This window comes from Dicentrarchus labrax, unplaced genomic scaffold (genome assembly GCF_905237075.1).
Source record: "Dicentrarchus labrax unplaced genomic scaffold, dlabrax2021, whole genome shotgun sequence".
Taxonomy (NCBI): domain Eukaryota; kingdom Metazoa; phylum Chordata; class Actinopteri; family Moronidae; genus Dicentrarchus; species Dicentrarchus labrax.
The window spans coordinates 27,058,258-27,083,026 of NW_026136721.1; the positions used below are offsets into that span (position 1 = coordinate 27,058,258).

General features: G+C 39.6%; 1 protein-coding gene across 8 annotated transcripts in view; it reads right to left on the reverse strand.

Moving 5' to 3' along the window:
* The window catches only part of inpp4b (inositol polyphosphate-4-phosphatase type II B), a 127,146-nt gene that overhangs the window by 57,089 nt on the left and 45,288 nt on the right, over positions 1 to 24,769 (reverse strand). For 7 of the 8 annotated variants that reach the window (XM_051386712.1, XM_051386711.1, XM_051386713.1 and 4 more), the window contains 2 exons: positions 24,268 to 24,347; positions 3,664 to 3,775 (listed from right to left, as the gene is read on the reverse strand). In XM_051386712.1, the coding sequence (XP_051242672.1) occupies positions 3,664 to 3,775; positions 24,268 to 24,347 (192 nt within the window). Of the gene's footprint in view, positions 1 to 298; positions 3,602 to 3,663; positions 3,776 to 24,267; positions 24,348 to 24,769 lie in introns of those variants that run through there. The other variant, XM_051386719.1, reaches the window with a different exon arrangement.

Below are 24,769 nucleotides of genomic sequence, written 5' to 3' on the forward strand. Positions count from 1 at the left end.
TATAACTAACATTATTATAACAATAGTGTCCAACCTGAGTCAGCAACTCTCTCAAGTTGTGTGTTAAATTCAACTAGTTTAATTGAATGTATGTACTGTATGCTTATACAAATACTACATTAAGACTAGACCATATATGGAACCACACAAAGCAAACAGCTGCTGCCCTGCTTTCTTTAGTTTAGGTCCTCAAGCATGTTTCTCTTGTGCCTTCACTGCAATCAGTGAAGGCACAGCAGGTGACAGCTGAAGGAAAACTCCTACTGTGACTTTATTGACTGGGTTGGTAATTTATTACCTTCACTGCCATTTCAGTCTTTATCAACCTGGTGTTCTTTCCTCCTCTGATAGTACATTTCTGTTTACAGACATATAGTACAGAAACAACATGTTCATTAAGGTGACATTAACCGTACAATAGGTTTGTACAGTACAACCGCAGGTTACAGAGCAAATTAGATAATAAAAGAAACAACAAGAATACCTTCCTGCTCTGTATGTACGCTCTTGATTTATAGCATCTTACCTAATACAGATGGGGAACCACACAATTTTAATCATTCATTTACAATGTGTTATTGGGCAGCAGACCCATTATTTATAATGTGCTTATTGCTTATTTCAGTGAACCGGGGCGAGAACTCTGTCATAAAGAAGAAAATCCACCATCATACTACATATACTGTTCAATTTAATTCAGGAGAATTTTTCTAAATTTTCCTTTAGTATTTTGAATGGTTTACACATGGATAAATGAACTACAATTGATTGTTTGCAAGCTCCCTTTATTACTGTAAAATTTGCACATGGCACATACAGAGTTTAAAATGAAAACAGTGACAAAATTCTACCAGATAAAAGCAGCTTCTCATTTCTGGACAGCAACTGTCGATTTTGACAGTTGAAGTAACAACTGTCGCTGGAAGATTTTTATCAGCTCTAGTTAATTAAGCTAGACAGTGGCTCCAAGACTTGATGCTCTCTCTGGTTGACTGTCTAATGTTTCCAGTTGACTTGTTCTAAAAGGAGAATATTGTAAAAAGATCCATGTAGAAGACAGGGTAATGAAGAAACAGCATTGTTCTTGCAGCATAGAGCTAGTCAGGTAAGAAAAGAAAAATGAAGCTCAGGCTGTTAGATGCAAAATGTGATAGACAGAGCTCATAACATTACCCTAAACTCTGACAGCATCCAGAATCGGCTTCCAGACATTTTAGTAATACTACACAGTAGATATGTTGTGAATGGAGCTGTTTTTACCTCAACCTGTAATCTCACAAACAACTGTAGGTAGAGAATGATGTTTTCTTTGGTTGTGGAACTGATGCTTGGTTACTATTGTAGGTAGTAATCTAGTAGCTTGTGTAGTAGTTTAGCATATAAATTGATGTACTGTACTGTATTGATGTATTGCAAATGGTAGTGTATTCACATGTATTCACAAGCATTTACTATAAGTCACTTTGGATAAAGAGTCAACTAACTGTATGTAATGCAGCTGGACTATTGCAGCTTACTATTGCTGCTAACTATTGCATCTTATGTTAGACACACTGTTCTTTATACTTTTGCTTTTGTTTAGTAAAGGCAAAAAAAATCCTTGTTGTTTGTTTTTAATGTAGCATATTATTGGTGCTATTCAATATTAAACCGACAAGTTAATTCAACAAACACTGTAAAACTACAACCCCTCTATCTGCACACTCTGCTACTCATAAAACCCAAATATGTCCATGTCACAACGCCGCCTTTGCTAAGTCTTTGATACTGAAAACCTTCAATGCCTCTTGATACGTTAAGACTGGGACTCCTCATCAAAGCAATACTGACAACTAACAATCTTTTTTGCTCACTGTATGTCAGCTCTGCCCTGTCTGATGAACCATTTAACACAGCTAGACAGCCAAACCTGTCCCCAGAAAAGGACTTTAATGACTGCTAGGAACAATCCATCGCCTCTCCTAGCTTAGAAACTGATCCTGAATAAAACAGACACCCAACCAATGCCCATGCTCACACACGCAGACAAACTGCAAAATAAAATGTGTCAGTTGAACAGAAGAACTGGCATCTGGAAATTTCAGTAAGTGCACAAGTAAGATCTCTGATAATGAAAAGTATTAACAATGAGCCAAGGGCCACAGCTGTGAAATGAGTCCCATTGTAATTGTGGGCAGCGGAGAGCATGTGTTCGATGGCTCTTTGATGACTAAAATATGTAAAGAGACCAGATCAAAGGTGACTGGAGTCTCTTTCTTGTTTCAGCTGACTGTTTTTTTCAGGGTCAGTAGGATATTCATAAGCAGCAGCCACCCAAGCAATGACAGGGAATGATCAAACAAGTGCCATAGACTCTCCCAAAGACACACAAACACACACACACACACACACACACACACACACACACACACACACACACACACACACACACACAAACACACACACAGTACATTCAGGAAGCAAGACACGCACATGACTATGGTAAATTGAAGAAGAACTTCCCACAAGTGAGTCTTGAGTCTCGAGTGAGCCCTCCCTAATGTTTGTCATATCCCTTCCCTCTTTTCTCCCCTCATCTTTGACAACGGAAACAACACACACACACACACACACAAGGGGAAATGTGCTGTGACAACACACACACACACACACACACACACACACACACACACAAACACACAGGGCAACACATTCATCAAGACGACATGGGCAGATTGTCAGTGACACTCTGGAGCCTAGCAGGGAACCTCCCTGCACCAGCAACAGGGGTGGGCAGAAGAGAAAGCCAGTCAGCCATGTAGAAGCCCTTGGTCAATTATATAAGACAGTGATTCATACACACACACAGACACACACAGACACACACAGACACACATGCACGCCAGCAAATCAAAAACAGGCAAGAACTACAAGTCTCCATGCTGCCTTGCAGAGCTGTGCTGTGGTGATAGAAAATCAGAACGTTCCCCCTTAGAAATATCATTAAAGCTCCTTCTTCACTTTTTAATACCAGACTCTGCCTCTAAAGCACATATACACTTGACAAATGTTTAACTAATCTGGCTTCATTAGGAATGTACAGAAAATTAAGTGAAATCAGAGTACATACAACTTCATTTCTGGTGTGGAGGCACCCCATTCAGATGACACAATCTTCGGTTTACTGTCAAACTCTGAAGGAGGATACTATTTCTTCCTCTTTCTCTTCCCTGATTACGATTACTGAGTCACTACAGAGCTGAGTTAAGCATATGCATTGTATGAGATTAGAGTGGAGAAGGGGGTGGCGGCGGCGGCAAGGGAGCCACATTTAAGAAATATCTTCCGATTGGTCAGATGACGGAAGATTGTAGGACTAGCTACACAATCACACACAAACAGAGTCAAGTGTGTGAATGTCAAAATGCTAATTTCTCTGTTTAATTTTTTTCTATGAAGGGACAACCCAAATGTACTCATGGACACAGACGTGACACACACACACACACACACACACACACACACACACACACAGACAGACATCCTCTAAATCCCCATTAGGGTTTACTGAAGTTTATTTAATCTCATTGGAGGACTTGAGCAGTGCCAGTCTAATCCTAGCATTAGCACTAGGCATCTGGAGAATGGAGACTCCTGCTTTTTCTCTTCACCCTGCTGTTTTACCTTATGTGACGGTATGTCGGTGGTGATGTGGTCTACGTCAACCTCCTCCATCTCCCCCATCTTCAGACGACTCACCACCACTGTTCCTGCTGTGCACACACCATCAGATGACCTAGAGGGACACAGGAAGAGAGTTACATAGCGTTAGTCTCGTCGTTTAATCTGTTGGAAAAAAGTACGTTCTGTTAAATTATCTTTTCCTCTGACTATTAGCCCTCCATAGACCTGAAAAATAAACATCTCCATGTTGCCCCCCCCCAACTCTCCAAAACTAATAAGCTTATTTCCAGCCTTGAACAGGTTGTGAAATCATAAAGCTGTTTGACTAAAAAGTGGAATCAGGACATAGACGCTTGGACTGCGGCGATTCCTTTTTCTGACAGATTTTGCAGCAGAGTGTGCATGCTGAATAAAGCCGAGCCTGCTCCAGTGGGAGGATGGTGGGTTTGAAGGAAGGAACATTTCGTATAACTGTTCAAATGGCTGTCTAATAACCTAGGCTATGTGCCCTGACAGACACGAAATTGATACTAGAGTTTTCATATCAGGGAGCCCGACCAATCACTTTCCCAATCATAGGTCCATGATTAAGGAGCTGATAGAAAATCTATAGTATTGGCAGCAAGACAGACGCTGAACAAATGAAGAAAAATAGTCCCTGGGCATCGCACGAGCAAGATGATCACCTTAACAGACCCATCCCTAATGTGCTCAGTTCCACTCCAGCTGGAGAAAATATTGGATGTTGTGTGCCAGCCAATGGTCTTGGGAGACAGGGGGGGAAGGATGACACACCCCTGACTGAGTAGGAGAAAGCGCAAGGATAGTGATAGAAGCAGAAAGGATGCTTTCAAGGCCAATCCATCTTGGTCAGACTCGAGGGAAAAAATCTAATCGCACCTAAGGGAAAAGAGGAAAGGGGAGAAGAGATGCAGAAGAGAGGCAGGGGGGGATGTTAGGGACTACAGGAGAAGAGGATTGGGATACCAAGGAGGAGGATGGAGGGAAAAGTGTCTCTGCGGTGGGACACTGGGAGCATCAGTTAGCGCTTAATGTCTTGCAGCAGTCCCCAAGCAGAGAAAATAACATTGGTTGGTTTATAAATCTAATCATTGTCCCTTGCCAGACACCTGTCTCAGTGTTTACTCCTCTGCTCATCTTTCTGTTTCCCCCCATTCCTCATCATCTCTCTCTCTCCCCTTCTTTTCCCTGTGCAACACAGAAGACTAAAGCATGGTAAAAGAAAGTCACCCTGACATTGAACAAACGGTATGTACCGACAGTGGCCCGCAAATAATCGAGGAAATGGAGATTAACATGCATCACATTCAATGATAGTCCTCCGTAGGCAAACCTTAGGGGTTACAGTGCCCCTCTACTCTTTAGATTACTCTGCTTCAATCCACTAATGAATCTCTCCATTTAAACAGACAGAGGAGACTTTGTTAGAATTGCTTTAAGATAATTGGTTTATGCCTTTGAGAGATATATTGTGATTTTTTTGATTTGCGGCCAAATGTACCATAAACTCAGCACCTGTTCAAATACAATCTTTATACATTATTGTCTGTGAGGAAAAGAAGTCTTCAGCAGCTCATTCTAGTGATTTAATTTTGTTCCATCTCCACATTACTGGTTTGCTGTGCAAATTCTGCTAAAACCAAGCCAAAAAAAGGGCAGAGACGTCCACTTTCTGACAGAACGTCTGGTTTGCGGTGACACAAACTTTTTTTTGCAAACTACAGTATTTAAGCAAGCACACTAACTGACCTCGAATTAACTTTCAAGGCTCTGATGAGAGCTGTGCATGAAAAAGAAGCCGATCTCTCTCCCACATCCCTTCCTCCTCCACCACCCCTCTCTTTCCGTCTGTTAGAGCTGGCATGGAAACAAATCTGCAGATTGTTCTTTGCCTGGGAGCCCATCCCTTTTTAAATCTAATTGGCCCAGGATCTCTTTTATGACAACACTTAATCAGACGGCTTTGTTAAAGTGACAAAAATAATGTGCTTAAAATGTCTGCTACGAATTCGGCACAATTCAAAAAATAATTAGTTATCAGGGAAGTGGCTTCCATTTAACAGTTATTTTCTTTTGAAAGCTATTCTTTGCAATTTACAAACTCATTTTCCAATGTAGGAACATACAGTGTAATTTGTTTCAAATAACTGATCTGTACCCTGCCGGTCCAACAGGCTTGGGATGTATGAGCTGTACACGTTAAGTACGTATACACGGTATTATAGAGCAACTGCTCAAATGTGAGTCTATAAATTATCCATATAAAGTAAAAGTCTCCTGCTGAATAGAACATACGTTTACTTCTTCTGAATAAAAGATTCAATACAAAAATGTATAGAAAATTCAGTATATTATCTACTAAGGATCCCCAAAATAAATGTTTACGGTTAAACTGGAACTTTTCCTACTTCCTTCAAAGGATCAATGATTAGTAGTCTTCACTGCAGGTGCTGCTGTATTATGCTTCCTTAGCTGTGATGAATTTTATTGAAAATACACGAGCTAGAAAATTCAATTTGCCAAATAAAAATTAACTGCACTGTCTATTTCAAACCATGACAACAGACAAATTAAGTGACACTCACTCAGTTTGTCTCTACAACAATGACTTTAAATGTCTTTATAACTTTATGTCACATTGCAGTGCATTTCAGGTCCAAAAGGAACCTGCCAACTGTTACAATGAGGATGAGTGTACTCAATTAAATGAGAAACAGATATCCACCCAGGCAAGACCCCAGATGAAAATGTCTGCTAACTGTGGCAGATTATGTGAATTAAACATTTTTAAGACAAACGAGTCATACCTAAAACCACCACACACCAACAGGAATGAAAATCATTTTCCCAGTTTGAGTAAACATATCCAGTAGAAACCTGAGCACTGTAGTTTGTTTGCGGTTTTCTACTATATAACAATTATCATTAGTAGTATTTTCCCTTATTACTGTAAACACTACCATTGCTACTGTTATTATATGCGTGTTTGGTGGTTAGATGGCAGACACAAATGGTGAAGGTCACTATTTGTGATGTTTTGTTTGGTGAAATGAGCGGTTATACTGTGGTGTACAGCACAGCAGTGGTCTGTGCAAAATGTGATGATACAGTAGGTAATAATCAGGAGTGGTTCTGTCTTTGTCTGTAAATACAACCACATACTTGTTTTTTCCTCAACTTGTTTTTCTCTGAGCAGAGTGGAAGTGGTAAAGGTAGTAAAGGTCTGTACATAACCATAATCAATATGTACAGACCTTTATTACCGTTACCACTTCTTGGGAAGTTAAGGCCAGTCAAATGGCAAAGAAAAATAACTCCAAGAATGAAAGCGCCCAAGCAAATGTTCTTTTTTGCTGCCTTATGAACCTAAAGAATTACAGAGTGACGCCGAGGAAAGGACAATTGTACAACATTTTCAAAGGTCTAAATTTAACAGCCTGTGGGTGGGGAAAGTTGATCAAAAAACTTCAAAGCAGCAATACTTCTGTGGCTGTCAGGCGCTTTTCTCTGTGGGAAGCCTCACAGAGGAAAACACCTGACAGCCACAGAAATGAAGCAAAACACCATTGGCTTTTCCCCTCACTTCAACTGTAGGACACTAAAAATACACACTATTTTGCTTTTTGCTCTGGATTTTGCCCACAGGAGATTTGGTTTAGGAGTCCTTCAGGTCTTATCAACACTGTATGTTGCCTGTCGAATGGGAGTGGTCAGAGAAAACTAACTAATCCTGCCAGGACAGGCAAAAAGAATGCTACAGCCTTGAAGTGTAGCAGTGGAAGTGTTGATGGGATTCTTGACCTATATAAAGCTGGACGGGTGGGCTAAATATAGCGCTGGCTAGTTTTCACTGAGGACAGATGTTAGGACATGGGACTCTAATAATGGGGAATGCCAAGCTTAAGAAGTGATACAGAGAGTCTTGATTTTCATTGGGGATGAATGGCATTATCATGTGACTCAGCAGCAATTGCACATTTTGAGACTAGAAGACTGACTCAATCAATAAGATTACACTGCGGGCATTGTTCATTGAGCTGGCCCGAATCACCAGGGGACACTAAACTGAGCACACACTCTCCGGCTTGTCTGGACCACTTGAAGTATATTCCCAAAGAAAAAACTGCCCTGGTTTCCTCTTGATGAAAGAGACTTTCACTATGTTTATATGTATATTCAGTTTGAATCTGAAATTAATGCAAAATAAATACGCAATGTATCTTGAATTAAAGTTTCGTAAAAAATCAGTTTGATACTGAAACAGTAGTCGATTTTAGTGGCAGTGGTATGTACGGACTTTTTATGCTTGAAAGGTTGAGCACGTCTCCAATTTTCAATCAAAACAAGCTGATTTATCCAGAACACACCATTGGGATCAATCTCGACAACATGCAAATTTATGCAATTTATAAAAATCAGTTTGTCTGTTGCAATACATCTGTAATAAGCAGAATAGGAGCTATGTCAGGGCAAGACGCATGGTTGCACAAGATTTGTGAGTTTCAACGCATCCTATTTGTTCCAGTTCCATCACACAAACTACTGTATTTTTGCATGACGAGAACTGTCTTCACACTACATTTACTTTTATGTTAGTGCTTAACCAGTGTCAGAAACAGTCTGGGGATAAGCTGTTTTCACAGAAGATGCAAGGTGGAAAAAACGAAGCAGAAAGGATATTTCTTTAAGCAATCACATCAATCCAGGCTGGGGCTCAAAACTACCTGCTGGATGATTGTCATGTGCAAATTCTATATATTCTCTCTCTAGAAAGTCAGTATGTTTCCAATACGATAATGAATTATAATGTAAATCAGGAGTCTCAAACTCAAATTGCCTTGGAGCCACTGATGGCACTGTCATCTCATAGGAGGGCCACTTCAGCGTTCACGTACTACAAGAAAGTGCAATATTCTGACAATATTTTCATTGCTTACATAACAAAAACTGGAAACAGTAGTTTCTATAAATTTTCATCATTTTATATCATCTTTGTTGTTTGTAGCCAAAAAAAAGCCCAGCAACCTGCTCTCTTCTTATCAATCTTTAAGCGATATAAAATAAATTTTTTAAACAGAATTTGTTTTTGTCTTTTTTTCATTTTAATTGTATATGAAAGGGTAGTTTAAATTGATATGGAATAAATAAAAAAAAACAATAGTGTTGCAGGCTGGATTATATTATATTTTTGACATTATGTCACAGGCCGGATAAAAGGGGATGGGGGGCCGGACATGGCCTGTGGAGTGGCATTTTGAGACCTCTGGTGTAAATGGTATGTTTGCAGTACACAACAGCTGTGAGCAGCAGCACCTGAATGCCCACCTGTAAGTTAACCGTGGTGATGCAATGCAGACGCATGAGGACTTACTGAAGCACCTAAAATCTGTCTGTCTGCTTTAAATCTTAAAATCATTAAAAAAATCATGAAACATATCAATTGTATTTTGCCCAGAAGATGATTGTTTTATTTTATTTCTTCAACCCTTATTTAACCAAAAGGTCCCTTGAGATTGAAATCTCTTTTCAAAGGAAACCTGACCAAGACAGCACACCAGTTACAATTTAAATATAACTAAAAACACAATCAACAGGAAAAACAAACATCACACACGGAAGGAAGGGACTAAATACAGCTCAAATAAGGCAGTTGCATTTCTCAGTTACATGGGGTTTTCACATGGCTTGTGTGGTGTCATGTCTACTGTCAGGATGTGGAAGGGCAAGTATATGTAGGCCAGGAAACACTTCGACTTTTATCATGTTTTTTACCACAGTACCAATAAAAAACTCTGAGAATACAATTCAATTCAATTTTATTCGTATGATTCCAATTCATAACAAAAGTTATCTTAGGGCACTTTTCAAATGGAGTAGGTCTAGACTGTACTCCTTATAAAATTATTTACAGAGGCCCACCTGTTCCCACCATGAGCAACAACTACAGTAGTACAAGTGACTAATAATGATGATGATCATACAATACAAACTTTATTTAATGAGGAGCATGGCTACATACTGGCTGAAAGACCAGTGGTGGGATGTCCAGTGCTGATGCTAACAAGAGTGAAAAGGTGGGGCTACATCAGTTGTCCCTCTAGCAGCAAACTGATATCATGAATCTGATTTACCAAAATTTCACATTCACCACTAAGATCAATATTCGTGTAATCTCCCTAAAGCAACTCACACCATATCTGAAAGGGTTTTGTACCTTACAGTATTATCTGGATTCTGTAACTGCTAACTTTACTACTACTGATATTTTAAAACATTTATTTGTCATTTGTACTTATAATTGTAATTTGATCTACATTTATCATTTTACAGTAACGTTCTGTAGCAATTCGTCAACAGTGAGTGTATTATATATGTCTTTTCTATCACTCACATTATCAGTATAAGATTATGATGACTGCCTGTCAGTTCTGTGCTATTGCACTTGTCAAAATATTCACACACGCACTGGGACTGACACACCCAGCCCGGTGGTATGTGTCGGCACAAATTCAGGAACACACTACATTGGCATTATTGACTGTTACTGCCGTGGAGAGCCCTTTAAATGAATGTTTGTGGCAGTTGTTGCGTGATGGATTTAAGGCAAGATACATGCACACTATCCTTTGTATTCTTCCAATACTCTGAACTACATAGAACAGTTCTTATTAGTACTGTAGCATAGTTCAGTGTAAAGCTTTTTATACATAAGATGAGTGATCGAAAGGTGCAGGTGTTCTCAACTCTGTGCATTTAGTTGGGTGCATACATTTCTGACAATGAAGACAAGTCACATACATTCAGTGTGAAGTCATTGAAAAGCTAAATACAGATCAATGACAATTGAATGAGCGTGGGTGGAGATGACATTTGAGTGGGAGAGTGCAGGTGGTGCAGCGACAAAGAACGTACTGTATGCCCAGATGGTGACCTCCTTCACAACTCAACTCAATGAATACAACATTATCAACATTTAAGTGGTAGGGGGTCAAACTAAGCTAGCAAGCTGCACTGCAAAACATAAAAAAAAACATAAAACCTGTTCGCACACATGCATCGGATTCTGAAAAAAAGAGAAAAATCAGTCGGTTTCAAGGGTAATGACTCAGAAACAGAGAGAGAGTAGATGCCCCCACAGAGAGCCACTAAGGCTTCATAATTATTTTTCAACAAACTGTAAAAGAGCTGACAAAACACAGTGTCTCCTTTCATCTCTGTCAAACAGATGGTTTTTGTCCTGTAATTGCTCTTGAAAAAGAAGCCAACCAACAGTATCTAGACTGCCACTGATTCTGACAAGCATGCACTTACTGGAGGATGGGCGGTAAGTCGTCGTCTGTATCCACTGTGTGTTTTAGCCCCCCCCCCCTCAGTTAAAGGTAGTAAGCCATGGCCTGATGAGTAAATGTTAATGCTTTAAGGACCGGTGTGCAGGATTTAGTGACATCTAGCAGTGAAGTTGAAAATTGCAACCGATTGAATATCGCTCAGCTTCCAAGTGTGCAGAAGAAACTATGGTGGCTGCAAACCGCGAAAAATGGGTAAGGTCCTATCTAGAGACAGTGTTTGGTTTGTGTTTTGTAGAAAGATTGTGGGTCTACCTTCTGTAGATGTAAATGGCTTATTATAGTGTAACAAAAATACAACAATTCTATGGAGAATTCTCTCCATACAATTCTTATTTTCAGGTGATTATGCACTAATGAAAACATACCAATGAATATCTTATTACATTTCTGCCAATAGATCTTTCTAAATGTTACACACTGGACCTTTAAATTAATGGTTTGACATTTTAGAAAATACCCTCATTCACTTTCTGGTACTGGATATGGTTTTGGGTGGGGTTATGTGATGGACTTTTTCTTGGCTGGGCGCAGTGACTCCCTGGAGTCATCTGATTGTTATGTGACTGTTACCTGGAACGCTGCGATGGGATTGTGTCAGATTGATCTGTGTCAACATCCTGGGAGACCTAATGGCAGGTTCAATTGTCGACCTCAGGGGAGGAAGCACTAACAAGCCTTTATCTAAGTCTCTATGCAGCTTTCTTTAGGGGATTGAAGGGGATGTTGCATGCAAACAACGGTATGTGCAGGTATATGTGCACTAAAGAGGACAAAAGAGTGTGTGAGAGCTACATCATAGCAGATGAAAAGTGAGATCTACTGTTGGTAGTGGTGGCGATGGCAGGGCAATGGAGCCTCACACCTTTGGAGCACCACTGTTAGCTGTATAAAGGTTGGTGATGATTGTGCCATTGAAATCTTGGCTCCACAACTTTGGTAAAAGCCTTTGACAAAATCTCAGAGCAGTCAATCAGTGGAAATGTTTTACCGAGCATCCTGAAGTAGATGTATTACCTTGAAATTTCCTAAAATAAAAATGAGGACTTAAGGTACAATTACTCTTGGAATTTAAGGATGATTGTCCATCATCATTCTTAACCATTAAAAGCTACAGAAAAAGCTAGTAAGTGGACCGAATTATTTTAATAAAATAGCTATTTCTAAGGTCAAGAATGAGCTTTCATGCTTCATTTTTCAGCCAATAGGGACGAGATACTGAGAAATGCCATGAATGAAATCAAAACACCAAGATAGCTGAGCAGGAGTTAACAAACTGTTTGCTAATGTGCTGTAATTGTTGTTGAACTTGAGGTTTACCACTTGCTTTGCCTTCTGTCCACTATATTAACAGATATGATATGTGCTCCTTTCAGAATATCAAGAATACAAAGTCTGTATGTCTCTCTGTTTTTTTTATAGCTTCAGGTTCACTGCTTTACTGACTTACTTGGTCTACAGTGATCTTTCCAAGAAAGAAGGGGAACTTTTAAGTGATATAACTGCTGCATTGTGGAACATTTTTTCACGACACAGAATCTCATGATGAAGCTCTGCTGTAACCTTACACCTAATACCTAAAACCTAATGTAGATGTTTCAATGGACTTACCAAGGACAGGTTAATACTTACCACTCCAAAATGAACAATCACCTGCTTATTAAACTATGTTTCTCTCTCTCTCTCTCTCTCTGTGTGTGTGTGTGTGTGTGTGTGTGTGTGTGTGTGTTTGCGTGCACTGAAAAGCTAAAAAGCTTTAGGAAGTAAATACAAACTAGACAGTTCATACAAAACAGTGACCAGCAGGTATGGATTTCAAATACAATCTGAAATACATTAAACATTACCAGACGGAAAGTACAGTTAGATCCTTCTCAATAGTGGGAAAGAAATAGTGAAGTGTGCTCTGAGGGTGGTGCGAGACAAAAGACCATATTATTACTTTTATTAAAATAGATTATCCTGTGTACAGTGGCCCTCAGGCTCAGCCTTATGTTCATCAAGTTGTACTTTGTCAGACTCTGCATTTACTGAGACTCAACAGCAGTTACGCTATGAGCTGAATGCTAACATTAGCATACCAACATTTGTATGTGCCAATGTAAGGTCTGTTGAAAAAGAGGAACATTTGACCTTTTAATGGCACTAGATGAGAAGTCAGAAGATCACCAGCATAATCATGATTAAAATGACCATATTTTACTATGAACATTTTTCAGTTTTAAAGGTCAAGAAAGTCACATGTAAAAGTCCTATAAAGGCTATTTTTTACAGTCACACACAAACATGGCAAGGAGAAAATATGTGCAGTGGGCAGACTGAAATCATAATTCTAAGGCTAAGTCTCCCTAACTGAGTCAAAGTTACTTTAAAAATACAATAAGAAAGGTCAACCATAACTCTTCTATCAAAACTAGCCTTTAAAATCCGGTTATGGCAGGCATCACAGAGCTCTTTTCTCCTTCTCAGTGAATGAAAGGGATTTGAGAGCAATGCTGATACAGGTCATTGGTATAGACAAGGCAAGTAGTTAATATTCTGCATGGGCTCCCTGTCAGGGTGTTAAAAGACACCGGGATCGAGTTCTGCAAAGTTATGCGTCTTCCTGAAAGATATCACTTCAGACTAACATGGAGCAGTATAGGAATGTGAACTTTATGCAAATAGTGGAGTGTATGTACACTATAATAATAATAATAATAGAACCTCTGTGCTTCTTCCGTTCCTGGACACGAAAAAGAGAAGTGCAAAGGAGCAAAAACTTTAGGCAGAAAATATTTTTTTCTTCACTGTCGAGTAGTTCTCTCACCGTCTCACTCTGTTTCCCTAAAGACAAAAAAATATAGTCTAGCTACATAAATAAGATACAATTCCATGGTGCAGTATACTATTACAGTGTTAAGGCAACAAGATAAATATTTGAACTTGACCTAAAATGAAGGGAGTTTAGACTTAGCAAAGACACAGTCAACCTTCATTATAAAAACATGAAGGCTTTTTAATGGACTATTTGGCCCCTGTGGTGTGTGTGTGTGTGTGTGTGTGTGTGTGTGTGTGTGCAATGTCTGAAACAACATATTTAAAAAGCTCCTTTTGCTCATACACACTGAGTGACCTGAGTGACCATTTATATAAATGCCTGAGAACAAAATAATAGAAATGCACCTGAGCAGTATGGCCCTGCAGAGCAGCCTTACTCACAGTTTACTCTAAACAGTGTCAACATTATGAGTCAACATGAGCTCCTTGTTATGCAAATGGAGGATTCATCTCACAGTGGATATGCAGCATAGATGACTGGACAAACACAGATCCAATAGATGTGAGTTATTCTTGTTTGTTGAGATGCTCAAAACAGCAATGAGCTGGTCACTCTGGAATCAGACACCAAAACAAATACAGGAACAAAGTTTTTGATTTTATTATTTTTTAGAAAAATACATAGATATAATTTAAGGAAAAGTTTAAATATAGATTTATAATTTACTTGTTGAGCAAGTTTAAAATTTCATAGTTGTATTATGTTACTGAAAACACGTCAAAGTGGACTACAAGTTGCTTTGTAAAGCATATTACAACAGGTATCATACATTCACATTTATAAGAGAACATAAAAAATAAACTGGTCTCATGTACATAAATGCTTGCATGACTGTTAACTCATGTTCATATTTGCAATCCTCGTGCTTCATTTAACTTTTCATATCATTGGTAGGCTGCATACCACCACATTCAACTCCACAGTGAGGAGGGACATAAAAAATAAGGACCTGCGGATCTAAACTTCACAGAGATGAAATAAATCGAAAGCTGCCAGATGAGTGTATCGTACAACATCACCGGAGGAGACCTTGTGTGCATGTATAAGTGTAATGTACGCACAGCAGTGTGTCAAATTGTTGGTAATTCTGTTTAGATTAGATAGAACTGATGCAACATGGAATTTTAAATTAACATGAAGCTGAAGTGTTCTATAAACCCTATATATAAAGGCACTGCAAGAAACACAAACATCTGAATATTCAAAGCCACTATATGCCTACAAATGGACACTGCGTTGCATTACTGAGGATGATATTAAACAGCAAGGCAGACAGGATATTATACATGACCTCACCTTCTATGGGGCACATATCGGAGTTGGTGCAAAAGGAAAGATTGCATTGCTCTCCGTTACATTGCCCCAGCAGGGTGCTTGAATGATTGAACACCACAATTTAATCTTAGCGCAAAAATAGAGGATGGCATAAAAAAAACAAACAGAAACCTGTGAGACATGATTTTATACACCTACTCTCTTCCCTTCTTCCTCCCTTCATTTTGTCCTCATTATCATCCTCTCATCATTTAGTGAGCTGTGCCTCTAGCAAGCCTCAGCACCACATCAGGCCAGATTTATTAAATCTCCCCCATCTTTTGCTCCTAACACATCTCATTTTCCCATCTCTTCGACCTATATGTGTTATGTTGCAAAGAGGTGAGCCATAGGAAGAACCTTATGAATGACTGACCCAGTCTAACAGATCTTACCATAGCACTATTACCTTATTATGGATGTTAGTTTAACAGCTCTATACTGTGCTTGGGGTTATCCCTGATGTTTCTGCTCAGTTTATTGGAATTGGAATTACTCATGGCAGGTAATTAAGGCAGCTTGTCAATGGAATATTCCCCCCCAACTCACCCATTTTTCTCAGAGTTGCATTTTGATGCTACGGTACAGCGTTGGCCGAGTTAGTTATTTTCATATTCTGCCCATGAGCCCTAAAGCCTGGGGGATCTCACAGATTATGCAGAAGAACTGTGCGGAAAAGAAGCATTTTTAGTATTGAAGGAGGAAAAATGAGGAGGCCATATGTGCATTTATTTCAGCCTTTTCTCCCTCTTTTACATACACATGTAGTGTATGTGGTTGTGCGTGTTAGTATTACCATATATACTGTATGTGAAACAACTGTATGTGCATGTGTGTAGCTAATGTGTATGCATGTGCATGGTTATCCTTGTGTGTGTGCTTGCGTGCATGCAAGGTGATGTGAGCATAAACCCATTCTACCTGCATTTTATTCGATGATTCCTCACATACGCACACTTACACATACACACAAACTTGCTTCCAACAGTCCCCTCAATGTGTGAATTACAGATAAAACACTTCCCACCAGCTATAGACTCAAATGCCGTGGCCTTAAGTGTCCTTTAGCCTCCCCTAAGTGTGTCAGTACATATGTTCCTCTATTCACTGCTACACTGATAAAACTCCATAACTAAAAACATTTATGTTTAATAATTATCCTCCTTATTTCTTTTTTTTTTTCAAACTAAATATTCCTACGGTTTAAAATGAGCAGCTAATTACTACACAGTGAAAAATGGCGACATATGTGTGAGTGTGTGTGACTCACACAAGGGAGGGAGGAAGAATCACTCCACAGAGTAGTGTAATTAGCAGGACTGCTTTACATTTGGCACACACACACACACACACACACACACACACACACACACACACACACACACACACACACACACACAAAGGTTGTTATTTAAATACTGCATAGCATTTTTGTGTCATGCTGTTAACAATATGAGATCATTAATTTAGAATTCTCCTGGGACTAGGTTGTACTCTAAGTTTAACCATAACAACTACATGACTAAGTCTAAGCCTTACCCTAAGCAGGGTTGAAGCTGACCACAACCTGGATGGGAGAATGCATGAGAAAGTATGATAGGCTGGGATCATTGTTTTATTCCCGAACCCCTAAGGTTCAGCTGGCATCCTTTAAATATTCTATAATAAATTGTTCATAAGAAGACATTTTATCATTGGAGAAGTTGTATTTTGAAGTGTACTTGTGCCTGTGAATCACCTTGTATGTAGTGAATGTAGTGCAACTTTATCTTAACCTAACCTCGACCAAATCTTAACCTTAAAAGGGTTTACCCTGTGGGACCAGCTCTTCATCCCAAAGTGGGGCATGGGAGTCCCCGTAATGTGACAAGAGTAATGTTCCCACAACATGATTAATACAAGGACACACAAACCGGTACACACAGACACACACACACATGCAGTTTTTCTTCAGTATAACTGGATCAGATAGTTGATCTTTAGGCTTTTAGTCAGGCTTTGATAAAATCAGTCATACTGGATACGTGTAAGGGAGAGTTGGCTGTCTGTGGAGAATTGGGACAGGGCGATAGTGAGGACTCTGGGGTGGCAAAATGGTGTTATCATGACAGGCTAAACTGTTACTGGTGGGACAGTAAAGAGAGGGTCTATCCAGTGGGAATGGATAAATAAGCCAAGAAGCCAGGCAGCAGAGGCATTGGTCTGAGATAATGTAGCCTCGCCATGGTAAATCTCTGATGCACACATGTGCACATAGACACGCACACACACTAACACAAGCATACAAATTCATATCAAAATCAAATCTCAAACTGTGCTGTAGAACTGGGTCATAGAGTGCCTCTCCTACTGAGTGTATAAAGTTTTTTGGAGATAACAAGAAGAGCAAAACGGAACTACAGTGTGAGAGACTTAGAGGGCAAGAGAACGAACGCTAAGCTTTCAACAGGGCTAATAGCAAAATGAAAAACGGAAAGTGTGTCACTAATTTGGCAAACTCATGTATATACTGCATAATCTTTATGGGCACCTGTATAGACGTTTCACATTACTCATTGTACCTTTTAGACAAAACTATTTGCTTCTGATGTCGAGTGAAGAGGCTCACCTCCCTTTTTGGAGATAATAATCTTTCCTCCCATGTGTATACATAACATACATTATTGAGAGACCTCTGCAGTGCTGACTTCCTTCCAGCTCCTGTAGCACACTGGTTATGTTGCTCGTCCCAGGTACCCATTTAAACCATGCTAGATTTAGAAAGTGCGTGTCTGCAAAGAAAGTCTATTCTGGAGGGAGAAACAGGTACAACCCATCTCAAGTTATTCAGTAAAAAACACCTACAGAGATTGTGGGGAGGCAGGATAAAAACCTGCAAATGTATACAGGCTGTAACACATAAACACAAACCCCGAGACCATTAGTCAGCATGATACCACAGTAAATACCACAGATTATGTACTGTAGTTATGTTTGCAAACAGCAGACAATTAGGAACCTCATTATGATAGTGGTTAGTTATTGCATTATAAACAAATACTTCTGACTTAGTATGGCAATGTGATGCATCACTCAGCCAAGATATAGGAGCATTTCTATGGTACAGTAGCTCCTTCTTTCTGTTTGAGTAATGGCCATGAGGGAATCAGGCAAGGAGTCCAAGTCCATATAACACACAAACAGAGAGAGATTTACTACAAGCTCTGTGCAGGTACCAGGGTAAAGGCAGCTTGGAGGTCACTCTTCACAGTCCTATATTGTGACAGCATATTTAGTGTGTAGGAGGGTTAACGGCAGTTGCAGATATAAAGAGTATGTATTTCATTATTAAAGCAACTATACAGGACTATGGTTAAAGCTGCACTGATCTTTTTTCTTTTAATAAATATTAGTTCTGGGTCAAACGATTGCATGTAATATGAAAAAGGGGTGGCGCATAGTGACAACCCCTCAGATATGAGTTCCTCTCAGCTCTTCCAACATTTAAGCATCTTTTTTGCGTGCAACTTTTGATTCAGTCTCACCACTCTTATCAACCTTATTTCCTGCAAAAGCTGGCAGTTATTCTTAGAAAAAAAAGTTTCTTTAAAATTCACTATACTCTACCTGTCCAACATCAAACAGCAGACAGACAAGGTTAGCGAAGCATCTAAAAACCAAGACATTTCCTTCAGGTGTTGGTGGAGCAAAAATGAGAATAAATATTAGATATAAAAATAAAATTCCAAATAAATACTAATGTTGCCCTGTAATATCTGGATGTAAATATAGGCAACTGCTCGCTAACATTCTTTGTCTAACTGTATATGGTGCCAAAAAAAACAAAACAGATAATACTGTTAATAATTGTCCACTCTACAAATGTTACAGAAAATGCTGTAATTTCTGTATATACAGAAATAGGCACATACATTATAAAACAGCTGCTCTCATATTACAACCAAGTTACAACAAGTATGCTGCAGTGAGGTACTTGTGAGTTCTCTGAGGCATAACCTGAGGCAGGAAAACACTGAGGACATGTTGCTCTGATGCAAGCATATCTTCAAAACACAAATGCTTGCACATGGACATGTACACACGCCTGCATACAGAATCACATATCCTTGATCATGTAAGCTGTCTAAAACCTGACCTCAGGTGACACAGTGACCTTACTGCCAGCTCATTTCTTTTTAGATGACTTTAGTATTGAGTATTTATGTTCCGTTCAGACTTTTAATCTCAATCACCACACAGATACCGTCACACAAGAAGTGATGCATTCCTTCTCTTCAGCTTCCAATTTTGTTTAAATTCATTCCCATCTCTACTAACAAATTTTAAAAGACTGCAGCCTTTTAATAAGACATTCAACATGTAGTTTTTGTCCGGCAAACTTTGTGTGCTGATCAAACAAATCATCAATAATTCTCTTTAAATCAGATGTCTGCTCTTTGATTAATAAAGGTCCAGACTTCAAAGAAACAGCTCAATTCTCCAACTAGCCTTTTTTTTTTTCCTGTGAGCTTGTGTCCGTGGTTTACAGAGGCTTGTGTGTCCACGCTGCTTCAGTTTGTATACCGGTGAGTGTGAACACCTTGGTGTGCTTTTTGGTTGGTGGTTTTTGGTGTGAGAGCCGCAGGAAGGCAAGATTCCCTCATCATCACTTCAGTGGCTACTGGTGCCTACAAAAGAGACGGGTCTGCACAAGGGCTGAGTCCATGTATCCACCACTCCCAATCATTCAACGTGACACTGTCAGGGACCTTCAAAAAAAGTGACCCAAATCAAACCTGTCGTGCCTTACAGGAAACAAAAACAATCCGTGACAAACATCCTAACCAGCCACACATAAAAGTGAGCAGGAGACTTGAGAGAGGAGCTGAAATGCAAAGAGAATTCATGGGAATAAGGAATGAGTTTTGAGGTGGATAGCCCTGTAGCAGAGTGAACTTTACTGAAGGGCCAAAGTAAAAGCAAAATTCACATACACACACTGGCGCTGGTCAAATACCAATTTCCTCTCTACATATGCTCAGCACCAATGTCAATCTGGAACTTATGAAGGAAGTTGGTCAAAGTCATATTGGTTTTGAGATTCAGTGAAGGGGATCAATCCTCGCCTCATGGAGATAAAGTAGTCCCACTGCTGAGCGAAGTCAACTCAAATTAACTGACTTTCTGCAACAGCTAACCCGAGTGGGGATTAGAACATTGTATTAAAATGAAGCATCTGTTCCTTAACGGGCCGAATGAATTGCATTCCTGTCCATGTCAGTGCTGCAGCATCCGAGCTGCTTGGCCAGCAGAACAAATTTGAACTGTGAATCATAGGCTCATCCACAGGTCAAACAGCCCAGAATGAATCATACATGCTCATGAAAAGCTGCTCATCTTTGAAATGTTTTCTCACTGGATGAACCAACAAGCAAACAGCATATCGAATCAAGACAGTTTCCTCTGTGTCTGTATGTGTTATGCATGCATCACCGACTGTGCCGTGTAACACATTCCAGCTCCTACACCACACCAGCAACACTTCTTTAGGCCATTATACCTTTGTGTGGGTCTGTTTGTGTAGAGAAGATTTTAAATATGGTCTCTGTCATTATTTAGCACAGCACCTAAAAGGGTTCCTCCCTTTGATTCCATAAATGGTGATGAGTAATCTTTAGTCTATAAACAGCATCCGATCATTGTACTAGAAATTAGTGCAGAATGTTTCCTTGTGTACTCATTTTATTTAAAAAACCTTTGCTGTTTACACAGTGAGTGGCTTTCTTAATCTTCTGTAACGGATATTAATAAACCCTAAAACAAGTGTTCCCACCCTTTTTGGCTCATGACCCCTGAAAATGAAGGAATGCTGACTCACCACTGGTTTCCAACTAGTAGTTTCTTGTTTTATTTGAGTAATTTAAAAGGCATGAAAAAGTCAAAATAATCACCTATATTAGCAAGGAAAAAAAGCAAAGTTGTATGAAAAAAATCAACATGATTTGTGTGGCAGAAATATGTTTTATCTGATTTCCTAAACTGTTAATCATTTCCCAACCATTCCAATTAATCCTGAGACCCCTTTTAGGAGTCCTGAGCCCATATTGGGAATCACGGCCATAAAGAATGCTACTGAACATTAATGGTTTAGTATGTGTAGGTGGAGAGAGCAGTAATAATGATGAAGACAGCATAGTAACAGCAGCCTCTGAATACAGAAGCAGACTGTTGACATTTTAGTAATCTGTTTTTTTTTTTGTTATTAAAAAGGCTTGTGCCAGCATTGCAAGTATCATGGGAGGACTTCACGTTATCCCAAAGAATAAAAATATACCACTAAACAACAAAAGGAACCAGAAACACAACAGTGCAGTGAGACTACAGGGGAGGAAAGACCAACACCTGCATGAAAGTGTGCATGCACACACACAAATGTGCAAACACACACAGGGGGGCTGTAATCTCTATTCTCACTGCAGCTCATATAGTCAATCGTGCAAGATGCAATTATACCCAGTGACCTGAGATCACCTACAGGAAATGAAAAGCATAACAAAAGAGAGTAGAAAGGGGAAGAAAAAAGAGAGTGGATTGCCAAAGGGGCATATTTTTAGACACAACTATGAATGTGAAGGAAAAAACAAATTCTGTTTGATAACACAAACAGAGAGAGACACTTTCATCTTAACAGTTTACAGGTGGAGGAAAAACATCCTGACCACTGGATCATACATAATACTTGCATGAAAAGCCATAAAGTATTGTGTATACTTAATTTTATTTCGGCTGCTTCAGGCATGAGCAAAAGTCCACATGTCGGCATGGTATTTCCACACACACATACACACACAAATACTAGCAAATGTTTGCAACACTTACTAGCAAACACAACATTTACGTTCCTTTGTGTTCCAGTCGATGGAACCTTGGTCACCATGGTAACCCTTCTGACCTTCACCTTTCTCTATGTAACCTGCAATACGGTTCCTCAGTCAAGATGCGTGAGGTACTATGTCTGCAACAAAACTATCCCTTTAGGCAACAAGTATGTCATAAAATCCAGACTCACAGTCAGCGGTAAGACATAAGGCTGTTATCTCTGCACTGTGTATATGACAACATACTACATTATGAAATACATTTTACAATGTGGGGATGTTGAGTAATACTTTATTGTGAAATGCTTTATGAATCAGCTCAAAAATGCAGCCATTCTCAGGAATCAATGGACGACACGGAGGCCAGAACCATCCGACGCGTAACGGACATCGTGCAGGTTCTAATGCAACGGAAACGTTGTTCACTACTCCAGTGAATAGGAGGAACTCTGGTTACGACTTGGCAGTGGGAGATGTTTTCTAGTTCCTTCCACTCACAGATCCTTTTGGCTCAGCGAAGAGTCAGAGAGCTAATGCTATGCTAGCAACATTCAAAGTCAATAACACTGTGTACGGTTGACAAACAATAAATATAATTTGACACTATGTTAAACAACAAGACAAGCTAGCTATCAGCCATGTCATTGTCTCAAAATCAAGATTTTCACGACCGATAAGGCAGTGTACCGACAGTGACAGAGTTCTAAGATACACCGATCAGCCATAACATTATGAGCACTGACAGGTGAAGTGAATAACACTGATTATCTCATTATCATGACACCTGTCAGTGGGTGGGATATATTAGGCAGCAAGTGAATGTCCTCAAAGTTGATGTGTTGGAAGCAGGAAAACCGGGCAGAATTTGAGCGACTTTGACAAGGGCTAGACGACTGAGTCAGAGCATCTCCAAAACTGCAGCTCTTGTGGGACGTTCTCGGTCTGCAGTGGTCAGTACCTATCAAACGTGGTCCACATCCAACAGTGATGTTACAGGATCCTAGAATACACCTGCTAATCACTGCAGCAAGCTCAGTATCAGCAGCAGCAAAAAAAACCCACTGAGTTGTTGTTTTTAATTGGTTGTATTTAAAAACTGTTTTAATAAATGAGTCAAGTATGTGATTGCACTGCTTTTTGTGTAGGTGTTTAATTAATGATCACCTTATCTGAATGGCTCTGAACAACCTCACATTCCTGCCTAAACCTACGCCGTTAGCTCCGTTGACAGTGAGTTGCACACAGAGAATTCAGCCAATTAACACACAACAGGCCAGAGCTGTTTCCTCTTTCTCTAAAGTGGTGGAAAGTATTAAAACAATTATCAAACACTCAAACGGTGCATGAATTGCACCATTTTGACAGTCAATCCTTCCACCAAAAAAACCCATTCTACTCCTGTGTCTGTAAAATCACTAAACCTACCAGAAAAATACCATTTCATGCTTGTCAAGCCTTGGTAGCCATTTATTTATAGACATACCTCTTAGCAATCATGTCAAGTGCCTCATGAGATGGACACACCATTAATCATGTTCTGGAGCACTGCTTATCTGTTGTTTGTGACGTTTCGATGTGTCCTCCAAAAGGAAAACAACAAATCTTGTTTGTCGCAAAATTACTGATTATATCCTTATAGCCCTGTCTTTAAGGAAGGTAGCGCTCTAACTTTTCTTAAACAATAAAACTTTCTCTGTTGGCTGCTTGATTTAATCAAGAATTACACTTAAGCTTCCATGACTAAAAGCAGAGGGCACCTGCATCCTTCTTGACCTTTATACAGCATGCATGTATGCAGGCCAAACATATTTCTTGATTGGTTACTCTATGATGTCAGTCTTTGGCTCAATATGTATCCCAAAATATAGTAAAATGATTTTGGCCCGCCTTTCAAGCAAGACACAGATATTCCTTTTCATTCCATTCATTTAATCAGAAAATACACTCTGTCCCACCTCCATTTACCAAGAAAAAACAAAAAGCAGATCAGAGTGCTGTATTCCCACATGCTAACACAACATCTCGGAAACAAACAACCCTGGCAGCTACTGCAACGCTTCTGAAGCTGCCGTTGCAACATCTGTGGGAAGGTTTCTTTTCCCAACTCATCTCGGTTTGATGTTTAAGTTGGTCTGTCAGTTCTTGTGTGAAGAGGCATAATGTTTGGACTCTAAAGTCAGAATTTTATTTAGCCTGGAGGAACACAGAGAGCAATGAACAGAATATGACAGAAACATGCACTTACCTGAGACTCAAGGTCAGTCTTTCATCTTTAGCTCTCAGCAGATCGGCAACTGAAAATGTGGCACTACCCAGGAAGCTGCTCTGTAGAACCACACAGAGAAGAAAAAATACATTACAGGAGCAAGTAAACAGTTAAAAGTAAAAAAAAATAAAGAGAGACTGCTGAACAACTCTTTTCTTCATTTTGATTGTACCATAGAGGTGTTACAAACAGGTAAGCATCAGACATAATGTGTCAGAATTTACTTTGAGTCCTGTGCTCTAAATGTGATCTAAAAAAGCTAAACGTGTGATCTTGTTGACATAAGGCATGGTGACAAACAATCTACTCTCCTTTCCTATCTCTCTTTCACCCTCTGTCTCCCCCTTTCTCACTGCTCTGACAACATGTGTTTGCTGCGGGCATGATGTGAACAGGGGGTGTCAGCACACGAGAACTGGGTCATGGAGAGTGAGGTAGGGGACGAGCCCATCAATAACGAAGAGAGATGATCCACATTCGT